This window comes from Lithobates pipiens, unplaced genomic scaffold (assembly GCF_037356315.1).
Source record: "Lithobates pipiens isolate NorthernLeopardFrog02 unplaced genomic scaffold, aLitPip1_a1.2 Scaffold_1, whole genome shotgun sequence".
NCBI lineage: Eukaryota > Metazoa > Chordata > Amphibia > Anura > Ranidae > Lithobates > Lithobates pipiens.
The window spans coordinates 115,120,978-115,137,174 of record NW_027507685.1 but is presented as its reverse complement, the minus strand read 5'-3'; the positions used below and the strand labels follow the sequence as shown (position 1 = coordinate 115,137,174).

The window sequence follows — 16,197 nt, the reverse complement described above, 5'->3', positions numbered from 1 at the left end:
GATTGTCCACTCGCCACGTCACTTGCCACATCCCCTGCCACAAGTGGATTGTCCACTTGCCACATCACTTGCCCCATCACCTGCCACAAGTTGTGGATTGTCCACTTGCCACGTCACCTGACACAAGTTGTGGATTGTCCACTCGCCACGTCACTTGCCACATCACCTGCCACAAGTGGATTGTCCACTTGCCACGTCACTTGCCACGTCCCCTGCCACAAGTGGATTGTCCACTTGCCACGTCACTTGCCACGTCACCTGCCACAAGTTATGGATTGTCCACTTGCCACGTCACATGCCAGTCACCTGCCACAAGTTGTTGATTTTCCACTTGCCACGTCACCTGCCAAGTCACTTGCCGCGTCACCTGCCAGGTCACTTGCCACGTCACCTGCCAGGTCACTTGCCACGTCACCTGCCACAAGTTGTGGATTGTCCACTTTCCACGTCACTTGCCACTTCACCTGCCACGTCACTTGCCACAAGTTGTGGATTGTCCACTTGCCACATCACTTGCCACCTGCCATGTCACTTGCCACAAGTTGCGGATTGTCCACTTGCCACGTCACTTGCCACAAGTTGTGGATTGTCCACTTGCAATTGCAATTGTTTAAAATATTTTTCTAATGGTTTTTCATCATTTGCAATCATTTTTGAGATTTTTAATGTAAAAAAAAAGGTCACCTTTAAAAACGCATATAAACGCAAACGCGGCTAAACGCGGGTGCCGCGTTTAGCCGCGTTTTGCGTCTGAAACGCAGAAATTTTTGTTTCTGAACGCATTTTTTTGCTTCTGGAAAAACGAGATTAAACGCAACTGCATATAAACGGAAAAAAATGAGACTGTGTGCATGGACACATAGGATAACATTGAATGAGTTCAGGTGCAGTTGAAAAAACTGTCCAACTGCATCTGAACGCGCGTTTAACTGCGTCTCGTGTGCATGAGGCCTTCTATGTGGAATTGCACCCCAAAATATATTCTGCTGCTTCTCCTGAGTACGGGGATACCACATGTGGGACTTTTTGGGAGTCTAGCCGCATACGGCACCCCGAAAACCAATCACTGTCTTCAGGATTTCTAAGGGTGCAAATTTTTGATTTCACTCCTCACTACCTATCACAGTTTCGAAGGCCATAAAATGCCAAAATAGCACAAACCCCCCCCCCCCCCCCCAATGACCCCATTTTGGAAAGTAGACACCCCAAGCTATTTACTGAGAGGCATGTTGAGTCCATGGAATATTTTAGATTTTGCCACAAGTTGCAGGAATATTAAATTTTTTAATTTTTTTTGCACAAAGTTGTCACTAAATGATATATTGCTCACACATGCTATGGGCATAAGTGAAATTACACCCCAAAATAAATTCTGCTTCTTCTCCCGAGTACGGGGATACCACATGTGGGGGACTTTTTGGGAGCCTAGCCACGTACGGGACCCTGAAATCCAAGCACTGCCTTTAGGATTTAAATATAAAACGCTACCAAAAAAAACTGTTAGCGATCGCAGGGATCAGGCCTGACTCTGCGAACGCTGCAGTTATGGGTTTAGTGTTTTGTGACAGTGATCGATCGATACTGCACTTGGGTGGGCTGGGCAGAGGGGCAAAACGCAGGTGCTAGCAGGTATCTGGGCTGATCTCGCTAACAATGCGTTTTTTTGGAACCCTAAACTGCTGGGGACGCTAGTATAGATCTGATCAGATCAGATATTGATCTGTTCAGATTCTATACCACTACGGGAGGTGTATGCTTTGCGTGTGGGTGTTAGCGGTACTGGCACTAACCTAGCGCTGCCTGGGGCGATGCAGACCCTGACCCTAAAACCTAATTGATATCACCCGCCGGGTGATCAGGGGGTTAAACCTTTATTGGGTAATAAATGGTGGGTGCCCTGATGCTATAAAAAGCAAACTAACCAGAGTCACCCGTAACACTTATACGGTGATCACTGGTGAAAGGGTTAACTAGGGGTAATCAGGGGTTTAAAATCTTTATTAGGTAGTATATGGGGGTCCCTGGCGCTATATAAAAACCTGACGGGGAACCTAAATAACTAACTGGCTAACCAGCGTCACCAGTGGCACTTATACGGTGATCGCTGGTGAAAGGGTTAACTAGGGGCAATCAGGGAGTTAAAACTATTATTGGGTAGTATATGGGGGTACCTAGCACTATAAAAACCTGGCGGTGATCCTAAAAAAATAACTAGCTACCTAGCGGCACTAGTGACACTAATCGGGATCGGGGGCAATGGGGGGGGTGATCGGGGGGTGGTTTGTGTGCCTATGTGTACCTACAATGTCAGTGTAGTGTTGGTGCACACTTACTATTGTGTTCTCCTCGCAGTCCGGTCAAAAAGACCGCCCCGAGGAGAATGACATCACTTCCTCTCTGCCTGTGTTTACTATACACAGGCGGGGGAAGCTTCTCATTCGGCAGGAGCGATCGAGAGGGGATGGCCAGAAACAAACGGCCATCCCCTCATCCCGGGTCACTCCTGCAGCGAAACGGACCGCCGCATCCAGCGGGAGGGGGTCCGATCGGACCCCCCACCCGCTGGAAGGCGAGCACGTACATGTACGTGCTTGTGCCTGTCGGTGCCATTGCGCCGATGTACATTGCCATGTGGCGGTCCTTAAGTGGTTAATGGCTGTGTGTTGAGTTATTTTGAGGGGACAGGAAATTTACACTGTTATACAAGCTGTACACTCACTACTTTACATTGTAGACAAGTATCATTTCTTCAGTGTTGTCACATGAAGAGAGAAATGTGAGGGGTGTACTTATTTTGTCAGATACTGTATATATTGTAACAAAAGTCAGTGAGATGCTGTAACTACATGTAATACAGTAACACACAACATAAAAATGCACAGACAAGCCAGACACACAGGAGTTACCTGCAGCATACAGCTCAACCCATAGGCAAGCGGCCGGTGCTGAGGGCACTGCAGAAGATCGCAGAAGGGTGAGGACGGGGCAGATCCTGAGGGAGTAGGAGGTGCGGGTGTAGGGGGCAGCGCTGTGCCGGTCTGCGCTGCCAGGAGGTGACCCCCGCTGCCTTCCAGTTGCTGCGCCAAGCGTCTCGTGCAGAAGTAGGCCAGGCGACGGGACAGGTAAGCAGACTGGACCAAGGAGCTGGAATACTGTGCGGAGAAAAACAAAGAAAAGAAATGAGAGACGTGCCCCTGGCTCAGATTTACCCCGGCAGCAGATTCCTCATTCTACTCACCCGGAGAAGGAGGGGGAACAGCAGCTTTAAAAGTTCATCTTCCCCGGGCCGAATCTTCTCAAAACATTCCAGAACCCAGGTCAGGAACTCGTGTCGCTCCAACATCCCATCCTGGAAGAGAAGAGGAGACTTCACTACACAACTCTTATAAGTAGGGAGTGGCTGCAGTTTGCCACCTGTCCGCTTGAGTGTGGTAAAATAGCTGGCGAGAAGAGTGTGTGTTCGCCTGCAAAGAGACCAGAAGACTAGGAGGTGGGCAGAACACAGCACCCAGCAAGGACACCTGAGGACTAGGATGAAGGGACACGATGTAAGAAGGGGCTACCTGGGGACCCCGATGTAAGGGGGGAGGCTACCTGGGGACCTCGATGTAAGGGGGGAGGCTACCTGGGGACCCTGATGTAAGGGGGTGCCTCGATGTAAGGGGGGACCCGATGTAAAGGGGGGCCTCTCTGGGGACCCCGATGTAAGGGGGGGCCTCTCTGGGGACCCCGATGTAAGGGGGGGGCCTCTCTGGGGACCCCGATGTAAGGGGGGGCCTCTCTGGGGACCCCGATGTAAGGGGGGGCCTCTCTGGGGACCCCGATGTAAGGGGGGGCCTCTCTGGGGACCCCGATGTAAGGGGGGGCCTCTCTGGGGACCCCGATGTAAGGGGGGGCCTCTCTGGGGACCCCGATGTAAGCAGGGGGGCCTCTCTGGGGACCCCGATGTAAGCAGGGGGGGCCTCTCTGCGGACCCCGATGTAAGCAGGGGGGGCCTCTCTGCGGACCCCGATGTAAGCAGGGGGGGCCTCTCTGCGGACCCCGATGTAAGCAGGGGGGGCCTCTCTGCGGACCCCGATGTAAGCAGGGGGGGCCTCTCTGCGGACCCCGATGTAAGCAGGGGGGGGCCTCTCTGCGGACCCCGATGTAAGCAGGGGGGGCCTCTCTGGGGACCCCGATGTAAGCAGGGGGGGCCTCTCTGGGGACCCCGATGTAAGGGGGGGACCTCTCTGGGGACCCTGATGTAAGGGGGGACCTCTTTGGGGACCCCGATGTAAGGGGAAATAATATGGTAGGGCAGCACTGTGTAAGAATCTGACGTTTTGACATCGCTTCCACCCTGCATTGTTATGGAGTTGGTTGGGGGCTCATCTCTCCCTCGCTCATCTCCATACCCAGCAAGGGTGAAGATCCGATAGCCTCCGCCGTTGCTAATGGGTCCAGTAAGCTGTGAAGGGCACTGGAGCGCAGCTGGGGGGGGGGGGGGCGTGCCCCTCTCCTGCCGCCGATAAAAGTGATCTCGCAGCGAATCGGCTGTTTTTGCCATAACAACGATATCCTGTCCCCACTTCCGGGAGTCCGCGGCCGCAGCCTGTGACATCACCACGGGGGTCCCTCCTCCTCCTCTCCCTGTCGCCAGGCCAGTAGGAGAGAGGAGCAGGGCCTCATGCATGCGCAGTAGGGTTCCCTGCATGCAGCCGTAAGGCTACACTGCCGGGTACCCTCACCCGCAATGGTGGTGGCAGCACTAGACGGCTGATGGAAACATGCCAACATCGCTGGACTCTGGGACAGGCAAGTGTCCGATTGTTAAAAGCCAGCAGCTGCTGTATGTGTAGCCGCTTTTAATTTGTTTTTTTTGGAGGGAGGAACACCGCTTTATGGGGGAAAATCTCCTGGTCTGTAAGTGGTTAAAACAAACAGGAATTATACTTACCTTACAACCCTTGCCTCTCTGGCAGTACCCCTCACCTTTTTGATGCCCCAAGTTGTGGGTGGGTCATCAGCACCCACACCTACAACACAGGGCTGATGGTTCTGCATTGTATATGATGTTGGGTGCATCCAACAGAGGCAGCATTGAAGAAAATCCCTTTTCAGAGAGAGGAGGCGGCCTGCAGCAGCCAGGGATAAGGCGCGGCCCGCGCAAGGCCAAGGCGCGGCCCGCGCAAGGCCAATCTGCTGTTTGGATTTCTCCTGGACATAAAATAGAGCTGGTAACCCTTACATCAGGGTAGGCAACTTCGGCATCTCCAGCTGTTTTGAAACTACAAATCCCATCATGCCTCTGCCCGTCAGGGTCTTGCAATGTCTCATGGGACTTGTAGTTTCAAAACAGCTGGAGTGCCAAGGTTAACTACCCCTGATGTAAGGGTTAACAGGTTTATTTTATGTCCAGGAGAAACCTAAACAACTGGAGGGGTGAGGTTGCCTACCCCCCTACCCTCCATGGTGGCGGGGGAGGCACTTTGATTTTTAAAGTGGAGTTCAGCTTGCAATCTTGGATCCTGCAAGTGTCGGGGGGCGGAGATACAGGAGCCCTCACCTGGAACATGAACATGGCCAGCTTCTCGTTGTACTCCCACTGCTTCAGTGCCACTTCCACCTCCGGGGGAGTCGGTCCGGGCGGAGGGCCGCAGCCCCCCGTGGCCTGCCGGTAATACTCTGCGATCTTCTGCAGCTGCTCCCACAGGTAGCGGGTGATAATCTGCGTCCACTCTGTAAGAGAGGCGGGAGGCAACACAGATGGGTAAGTAACGCCACGGTAACACACACACTGCGCTAAGAGCGGCGGAACATCAATCATTCAATATTACCGATGATGGGGTCCATCACGTGCCTCTTCTTCATTTTGGTTTCTGTAATGGCAGCATAATACGCACACGTCATCTTCACCAGCCAGGCCGCCCGCATGACCGGAACAGAATATCGAGCCAGGTAACCAAATACCTCCTCCTTCTTCCCGAAAATAGGGACCTGCCCATCCAAGGAGCAAAAGAAAAAATGATTAGAAACAGGACATGCCCCTTAAAGCTGAAAATTTATTTCACAGCCATTATTGGGATTTTATGTGATGGACCAAAACAAAGTGTCACATAATAGTGAAGTGGAAGGAAAATGATACAAATAAATATGTGAAAAGTGTGTGTGTGTGTGTGTGTGTGTGTGTATAATTAGTAAATAGAGCCCACCTGTGTCTCATTTCATCTCAGTATAAATACAGCTGTTCTGTGAAGCCCTCAGAGTTGTTAGAGAACCTTAGTGAACAAACAGCATCATGCAGGCCAAGGAACACACCAGACAGGTCAGGGATAAAGTTGTGGAGAAGTATAAAGCAGGGTTAGGTTATAAAAAAAAAAATCTCCCAAGCTTTGACCATCTCACGGAGCTCTGTTCAATCCCTCATCGGAAAATGGAAAGAGTATGGCACAACCGCAAACCTACCAAGACATGGCCGCCCATCTAAACTGACCGGCCGGGCAAGGAGAGCATTCATCAGAGAAGAGCCAAGAGGTCCATGGTAACTCTGGAGGAGCTGCAGAGCTCCACAGCTCAGGTGGGAGAATCTGTCCACAGGACAACTATTAGTCGTGTCCTCCACAAATCTGCCCTTCTATGGAAGAGTGACAAGAAGAAAGACATTGGTGAAAGAAAGTCATAAGAAGTCCTGTTTGTAGTTTGTGAGAAGCCATGTGGAGGACACTTCAAACATGTGGAAGAAGGTGATGTGGTCAGAGGAGACCAAAATTTTACTTTATGACCTAAAAACAAAACGCTATGTGTGGGGGAAAACTAACACTGCCCATCACCCTGAACACACCATCCCCACTGTGAGACATGGTGGTGGCAGCATCACGTGGTGGGGATGGTTTTCTTCAGCAGGGACAGAGAAGCTGGTCAGAGTTGATGGAAAGATGGATGGAGACAAATACAGGACCAATCTTAGAAGACCTGTTAGAGTCTGCAAAAGACTTGAGAGCGGGGCGGAGTTTTACCTTCCAGCAGGACAATGACCCGAAACATACAGCCAGAGCTACAATGGAATGGCTTAGATCAAAGCATATTCATGTGTTTGAATGGCCCAATCACAGTCCAGACCTAAATCTCATTGAGAATCTGTGGCAAGACTTGAAAATTGCTGACGCTCTCTATCCAATCTGACAGAGCTTGAGATATTTTACAAAGAAGAATGGGCAGAAATGTCCTCTCTAGATGCGCAAAGCTGGTAGAGAAATCCCCAAAAAGACTTGTAGAGAAAGGGGTTCTACAAAGTATTGACTTCGGGGGGGGTGCCATAGAAATGCCCCTCCCCCCACACTTTTCACATATTTATTTGTATCATTTATCATTTTCCTTCCACTTCACAATTATGTGTCACTTTGTGTTGGTCCATCACATAAAATCCCAATAAAATATATTTATGTTTTTGGGTGTAACAAAATGTGGGAAATATCAAGGGGTATGAATGCTTTTTCCAGGCACTGTACCTATCGCAGGTGATGCGCACTTACCTTCTTGGCGAGGTGTGTGAGAGGTTTGGTCCCCGCCAGATCTGTGAACCAGTTGTGTATGGAGTTCTGGGAACGCGGCGTCACCAGCCAGAAGTTATCCTTCTGGTTGACCTGAGGTTTCCTCCGGCCGGTGTCTGGCAGAGTGTTGCACCGCAGCTTCTCTGCCATGATGTTACTGAAGTTGGAGCTGATCTACAAAGACGAGAAAAAAAAGAACGACGTCACAATCTCTGTACAGAGAAAAGGCGACAGCTCAGTCGCGGGTCACATGGAAGAAGAGAATCAAACACAGGAGGAGATAAAAATTGAAGATTAGGAAGACAAATCCGGGGCGGAGGAAATGGATGGTCAGACCTCGGGGGGCACAAGACCCCCCAAAAAAATCCTCCAATGCCCTGCATGTAGACCAGACACACCCACATCACCTCGGCAATAGAAAAACTTTTTTTTTTTTTTATAAAAATGTAATTAAAATTGAAACCTATAGAGCTCCTGCTATCCGCGCGCTTCCTGCGCCTAGGCGCTCCCGCTACCCACGCGCTTCCTGCGCCTAGGCGCTGCCGCTACCCGCGCATTTCCTGCACCTAGGCGCTGCCGCTACCCGCGCGTTTCCTGCGCCTAGGCGCTCGTTGATCTTTCTGTGTGGCTTTCAATAAAGCAGCTGAAAGCTGTGAAGAGGAGGAAGAGTGATTGTCAGCTGCTTTACTGAAAGCCACACAGGGAGATCAGCGATTATAACTCCCCCCCATCAATGTTCGTTCCAAATGATAGAGACGCACTATTCAGACAACTTTCACCAAGGATTGTAAATGGATGACGGAGAATTGTGTGACTCCGGAGTAAAAATTAGGGATCTATTAAAGCCGCCACAGCTTTTTTTTTTTTTTTCCTGGCATCCAATCATTAATAACCCCAATACACTTCCTGTAGGTTCGCTCATGGATCTTCATTTATTTTGTTTTTATACTCATTATTTAGGAAGTCCTCTTCATGATTGATGACTGTGGGCATGTGAAGCCCAATCTCAACCTCTACCTAGATTTGCCATTTAGAGGTGCATGCTGGGTAACCAGCACGCACCTCTAGATCTCATGCGATACTCCACCAGCATTAGTTCCCATAACAAATGGACGATGACAGAGGAAGGTTCCGCCCCCGTTGTTAAGGCAACACAGATGTGATCTGCCTTAAATCGTCTCATTTCCTGTCGGGAGATAACGCGATTTTTGCTCACAGTCCTGGGAAATGACAACGCTCAGGTGAGGGAAGAAGTGACCAGGAGCTCCACCCACCCAGGAGGGGCAGATTAGGAGCCACCACATAGCATTAGAGCGTTCCTGGTGAGTAATAAAATAAAAATCCCCCCCCCCCAAATGTTTATTAAAACTATGAAAGGACGACGAATACGGCAAAATGTTTTTCTGGGTGGAACTTCGCGTGTCACCTCAGGATCAGCCAATCAGGACGCACACACTGGTCTGAGCCATGAGGGGGGATGGGATCTAAAGGGGTTAAAGGAAGATTCTGACACAGAAGCCCAAAACCCCCTGTACCTTTGCCGGATTGAAGTTGACATTCTTGGCGCTGCCATGTTCATCTCCAGACACCGCCGGCTGGTTGTTGAATCCTTGCTTCACATTCAGAGCCGTCAACTCATCCTGCAATCACCGATCATACATGAGAATCACATGACCTCCCACCTCAACCCACAGCACCCCAATACCTCCCCTCTGCTCACAGCACAATACCACCCCGCACCCCAATACCTCCCCTCCCCCCACAACACCCCAATACCTCCGCTCCCCCCACAACACCACAATACCTCCCCTCACCCCAATACCTCCCCTCCCCACACCTCACCCCAATACCTCCCCTCCCCCAATACCTCCCCCCCACAGCACCCCAATACCTCCCCCCCACAGCACCCCAATACCTCCCCCCCCCACAGCACCCCAATACCTCCCCCCCCCACAGCACCCCAATACCTCCCCCCCCCACAGCACCCCAATACCTTCCCCCCCCCCACAGCACCCCAATACCTTCCCCCCACAGCACCCCAATACCTTCCCCCCCACAGCATCCCAATACCTTCCCCCCCCACAGCACCCCAATACCTCCCCCGAACATTACCCCAATACCTCCCCTCCCTCACTTCACCCCAATACCCCCCCCACCACACCCCAATACCTCCCCTCCCCCCACAGCACCCCAATACCTCCCCCCTCCCCCCCACCTCACCCCAATAACTCCCACTTCACTCCAATACCTCTGTTCCCCCACCTCACCCCAATACCTCCCCCTCCCCCCACAGCACCCCAATACCTCCCCTCATGTCACCCCAATACCTCCCCCAAGTCACCTCAATACCCCCCTTGCCCCCACCTCACCTCAATACCTCCCCTCCCCCACAGCACCACAATACCCCCCCCTCCCCCCACAGAACCCTAATACCTCCCCCACCTCAGATCACCCCAAAACCTCCCCTCCCCCCACAGCACCCCAAATCACCCCAATACCTCCCCCACAGCACCCCAATACCTCCCCCCCACAGCCCCCCAATACCTCCCCTCCCCCCCACAGCACCCCAATACACTGCACCCCAATACCTCTCCCCCACTCCACCCCAATACCTCCCCCACCTCAATACCCCCCGCCCCCACTTCACCTCAATACCTCCCAACCTCACCCCAATAGCTCCCCCTCCCCCCACCTCACCCCAATACCTCCCCCACTTCACCCAAATACCTCCCCCTCCCCCCACATCACCCAAATACCTCCCCCTCCCCCCACATCACCCAAATACCTCCCCCTCCCCCCACATCACCCAATACCTCCCCCCACAGCACCCCAATAACTCCCCCTCCCCCGTCACCCCAATACCTCCCCCGCCCCCCACCTCACTCCAATACCTCCGCCTCCCCCCACATCACCCAAATACCTCCCCTCCCCCCACAGCACCCAATAACTCCCCCTCCCCCCACCACACCCCAATACCCCCCACCTCAAATTACCCCAAAACCCCCCCCGTCAAGCCAATACCTCCCCCTCCCCCACCTCACTCCAATTCCTCCCCCCACCCCACAATACCTCCTCCTCCCCCCACAGCACCCCAATACCTCCCCTCCCCAATACCGCCCCTCACCTCACCCCAATACCACTCTTCCCCCACCTCAGAGCACAATACCTCCCCTCCCCCGACCTCAGATCACCCAAATACCTCCCCTCACCTCACCCCAATACTCCCCCCCCCCACCTCACCCCAATACTTCCCCCTCCCCCCACCTCACCCCAATACCTGCACCCCCCCACCTCAGAACACCCCAATTCCTGTACCGTGACCCCTTAGAAGTCTCTGAAGAGAGGATTTATGATGTGGGTCTATGTTCTAGGTGGAAGAAGCCACATTCAGCAGGACACGTTGGCACTGTCCGGCTTTGTCCCTCCCTCAGTACAAGTTCTCATGAAGGACAAACAGCTTTATGACCAAACCCGGGCTGCTATGTGAAAGTATTTTCCCCAGAAGGTCCACACGATCCATCTACATCCAGGACCACCAAGAAACTCAACACACCCCAAACCCCCCCCCCCCCCCCTTATTTCCTGCATCTCCTCCCTCTACCTACCCAACCAAAATCACAGCACTGACTGGGTCTATTCTGCTCAGTGACCATCACTGAGAACACCACCACATGGCTGAGTCCCCCAGAGACCGAGGTGGAGGTTCATCTTCCAGAGGACAGTAACACGAACTTACTGCTACAGCTACCCTGGAGAGGATTACAGCAAAGCAACCTTCCGTCACTGCCCGCGGCGCCTCCAACCTTCCGTCACTGCCCGCGGCGCCTCCAACCTTCCGTCACTGCCCACATTTATAGGTTGATGTCTTGGAATGGCCTCATTGGTGCCTTGACCTTAACCCAACCGACAAACTGTGACAGGACCCACTGACCCCAACCATCCCCACCTAACATATCCATTCTCACCCTACCTGACCCGGTTAATCTCACCCTACCTGACCCCGTCCAACCCCAGCCAACACATCCATCATCCAATCCCAGCCAAAACATCCATCATCCAATCCCACCCAAAACATCCATCATCCAATCCCACCCAAAACATCCATCATCCAATCCCACCCAAAACATCCATCATCCAATCCCACCCAAAACATCCATCATCCAATCCCACCCAAAACATCCATCATCCAATCCCACCCAAAACATCCATCATCCAATCCCACCCAAAATATCCATCATCCAATCCCACCCAAAATATCCATCATCCAATCCCACCCAACCAACCTCACCTGACCCAAGTATCAATGTTCATATCTTGGGGATCAGAATTTCCTCTATGCGTTTCGTAGGAAGCCACACCCCTTCAGGAGGAGGGGAGAACAATGAAGCGAAAACCACGATCATTCCAGTGGGCCGGGTCCACACCCCTTTTATGTGTCATCATACGGGGGAGGGGGGTCAGTACTTGGGAACCTCTCTGCCCCCTATGGAATTCCCTCTGCCACCCCTGAGAATTGTGGGGTGCAGATCCTGCCCATTGGGGCAATTGTAACTTTTATCTTCACGGTTCTCCCCTCCTCCTGAAGGGGCGGGGCTTACTGTGAAACGCATAGAGGAAATCCTGATCCCCCCCCCGAGATATGAAGATTGACACTAATGGGGGTCGATGGTATCAGAACATATATCCTTTTATACCTAGAAAGTCCCTCTACACCCCCCACACACAGCGCCATCCGGGGGGCCATCCTATCCCCCCTCCCCCAGTATTACAGCTTCCTCTCCTATAGGACAGTACCAGCTTTGTTCAGGCATCATCCAGCCTAAGCACTGGGGGAGGGGGAGACTAAGGCAATGCTTCCGCCTGCCTGCAGCAGACAAGTGACGTCACCTGAGCCTAGGTACAGCGGGGTGGGGGGGGGGTGTTTTCCTGGGATTCTGATGACAGGTCCCCCTCATTCCATGCCCCCCTCTATAATAATCTGGGGGTCCCCCCTCACCCCCATTCCCCTAACTCGCCTCCTTCTGTTTGGCGTCCTGGGGGTAGACATCGGGGGGCCCCAGGCGGGGTTTCTTCAGGGGCCTCTGCTCGTAGCTCAGTACACCGAAGGCCGCCATCTTTCCTGCTCCTCCGGGGGGCGCGCACCCGATGACGTCAGGAAGAGAAGCCAAGAGCGCGCCAGTGACGTCACAGGGAGGGCGGGAAGCCACCGGCGCCATGTTGTGTGCGGGCAGAGTTCTGTGGCGGTGTACCCGGATAATTGGGGGGTGTCATGTGGGGACTTCCTATAGAATCTCCATAGGTCACCTGACAACCTACCTTCAACACTGGTCAGTATTCACCGAGAAGGAGGGGGTGACACCCCCCAATCTTCTCCTGTACACCACTTCACATTTCCCTCCACTTCCTGTTCCTGTGACCCCCATTTATGGCATGTCCGCCACTTCCTGTCCCTGTGACTAATACTGGCATTTCCCCCACTTCCTGTCCCTATGGCCCCTATTTATGGCATTTCCCCCACTTCCTGTCACTGTGACCTCCATTTATGGCATTTCCCCCACTTCCTGTACCTGTGACCCCCATTAATGACATTTCCCCCACTTTCTGTCCCTGTGACCCCCATTAATGACATTTCCCCTAACTACCTGTCCCTGTGACCCCCATTACTGACACCCCCCTTCTTGCCCATGTGACCCCCAACACATGTCTTTCTCCCCCATTTCCTGTCCCGGTGATCCCCATTACTGAGATTTCTCCTCAATTCTTGTCCCTGTGACCCCAATTACTGACAGCCCCCCACTTTCTGTACCCGTGACCCCCACTACTGAGATTTCTCCTCACTTCCTTTTCCTGTGACCCCCATTACTGACTTTTCCCCACTTCCTGTCCTGTGACCCCCCATTACTGAGATTTATCCCTCACTTCCTGTCCATTTGACCCCCATTACTGACATTTCCCCTCACTTCCTGTCCCTGTGACCCCCATTACTGACACCCCAACTTTCTGTCCCTGTGACCCCAATTACTGACATTTCCCCCACTTCCTATCCCTGTGACCCTCCATTACTGACATTTCCCCCACTTCATGTCCCTGTGACCCCCAATACTGGAATTTCCCCCACTTCCTGTCCCTGTGACCCCCATTACTGATATTTTCCCCCACTTCCTGTCCCTGTGACCCCCAACACTGGGAGTTCCCCAACATTCAGTCCCTGTGACCCCCATTACTGAGATTCCCCCCACTTCCTGTCCCTGTGACCCCCCATTACTGCCATTTTCCTATTTTTCTGTCCCTGTGACCCCCAACACTGGGATTTCCCCCCCCACTTCTTGTCCCTGTTATGCCAATTACTGACTTTCCCCCACTTCCTGTCCCGTGACCCCTATTGCTGACATTTCCCCTCACTTCCTGTCCCTGTGACCCCCATTACTAACATTTCCCCTCACTTCCTGTCCCTGTGACCCCATTACTGACATTTACTCTCACTTCCTGTATCGATTACCCCATTACTGACATTTACTCTCACTTCCTATCCCTGTGACCACCCCATTACTGGCATTCCCCCCACTTCCAGTCCCTGTGACCCCCATTACTGACATTTCCCCACTTGCTGTCCCTATGACCCCCATTACTGACATTTCCCCCCACTTCCTCTCCCTGTGACCCTCCATTACTGACATTTCCCCCCCCCACTTCCTGTCCCTGTGACCCCCAACACTGGGATGTCCCCCCACTTCCTGTCCCTGTGACCCCCAACACTGGGATTTCCCCCACTTTCTGTCCCTATGACCCCCAACACTGGGATTTCTCCCCACTTCCTGTCCCTATGACCCCCATTACTGACATGTCCCCCCACTTCCTCTCCCTGTGACCCTCCATTACTGACATTCCCCCCCCCCACTTCCTGTCCCTGTGACCCCCAACACTGGGATTTCCCCCCACTTCCTGTCCCTGTGACCCCCAACACTGGGATTTCCCCCACTTTCTGTCCCTATGACCCCAACACTGGGATTTCCCCCACTTCCTGTCCCTGTGACCCCCAACCCTGGGATTTCCCCCCACTTCCTGTCACTGTTATGCCCATTACTGAGATTTCACCTCACTTCCTGTCCCTGTGACGCATTACTGACATTTCCCCTCACTTCGTGTACCTATGACCCCATTACTGACATTTACTCTCACTTCCTGTCCCTGTGACCCCATTACTGACATTTACTCTCACTTCCTGTCCCTGTGATCCCCATTACTGACATTTCCCCCCCCCCACTTCCTGTCCCTGTGACCCCCAACACTGGGATTTCCCCCCACTTCCTGTCCCTGTGACCCGCAACACTGTGATTTTCCCCCTACTTCCTGTCCCTGTGACCCCCCAACACTGGGATTTCCCCCCACTTCCTGTCCCTGTGACCCCAGTACTGAAATTTACCCCCACTTCCTATCCCTGTGACCGCCAACACTGAGAGTTCCCCCACATTCAGTCCCTGTGACCCCCATTACTGAGATTTCCCCCACTTCCTGTCCCTGTGACCCCCAGCACTGGGATTTCCCCCCACTTCCTGTCCCTGTTATGCCCATTACTGAGATTTTTCCTCACTTCCTGTCCCTGTGACGCCATTACTGACATTTCCCATTGCTTGCTGTCCCTGTGACTCCATTACTGACACTTCCCGTCACTTCCTGTCCCTTGGGCCCCCATTACTAACATTGCCCCCACTTCCTGTCCCTGTGACCCCAATTACTGACATTTCCTCTCTATTTCCTGTCCCTGTGACCCCCATTACATACATTTCCCCCACTTCCTGTCCCTGTGACCCCTAACACTGGGATTTCCCCTCACTTACTGTCCCTGTTATGCCCATTACTGAGATTTCGCCTCACTTACTGTCCCTGTGACGCCATTACTGACATTTCTCATCGCTTGCTGTCCCTGTGACCCCATTACTGACACTTCCCCTCACTTCCTGTCCCTTGGACCCCCATTACTAACATTGCCCCCACTTTCTGTGCCTGTGACCCCCATTACAGACATTTCCCCCACTTCCTCTCCCTGTGACTCCCGAATCTGGGATTTCCTCCACTTCCTGTCCCTGTGACCCCCATTATTGACATTTCCCCTCATTTCCTGTCCCTGTGACCACATTTACTGACATCCCCTCACTTCCTGTCCCTGTGACTCCAATTACTGACATTCCTCCCACTTCCTGTCCCTGTGACTCCCAATACTGACATTTCCCCCACTTCCTGTCCCTGTGACCCCAAACACTGGGATTTCCCCCCACTTCCTGTCCCTGTGACCCCAAACACTGGGATTTCTCCCCACTTCCTGTCCCTATGACCCCCATTACTGACTTTTCCCCCCCACTTCCTATCCCTGTGACCCCCAACACTGAGCATTCCCCCACATTCAGTCCATGTGGACCCCATTACTGAGATTTCCCCCACTTCCTATCCCTGTGACCCCCAACACTGGGATTTCCCCCCACTTCCTGTCACTGTTATGCCCATTACTGAGATTTCACCTCACTTCCTGTCCCTGTGACGCATTACTGACATTTCCCCTCACTTCGTGTACCTATGACCCCATTACTGACATTTACTCTCACTTCCTGTCCCTGTGACCCCATTACTGACATTTACTCTCACTTCCTGTCCCTGTGACCCCCCATTACTG

The 16,197-nt window shown here is 52.8% G+C and overlaps 1 protein-coding gene across 1 annotated transcript in view; it reads right to left on the bottom strand.

The window, feature by feature from the left end:
- Positions 1-12,677, bottom strand: part of MED12 (mediator complex subunit 12) — a gene marked incomplete in the record, with an annotated part of 85,453 nt that extends 72,776 nt beyond the window's left edge. The window contains 7 exon segments of the mRNA XM_077474366.1: positions 2,907-3,152; positions 3,239-3,349; positions 5,546-5,718; positions 5,817-5,976; positions 7,512-7,703; positions 9,065-9,169; positions 12,545-12,677. Coding sequence (XP_077330492.1) covers positions 2,907-3,152; positions 3,239-3,349; positions 5,546-5,718; positions 5,817-5,976; positions 7,512-7,703; positions 9,065-9,169; positions 12,545-12,643 — 1,086 coding nt within the window.
- Positions 12,678-16,197: the final 3,520 nt, after the last annotated feature.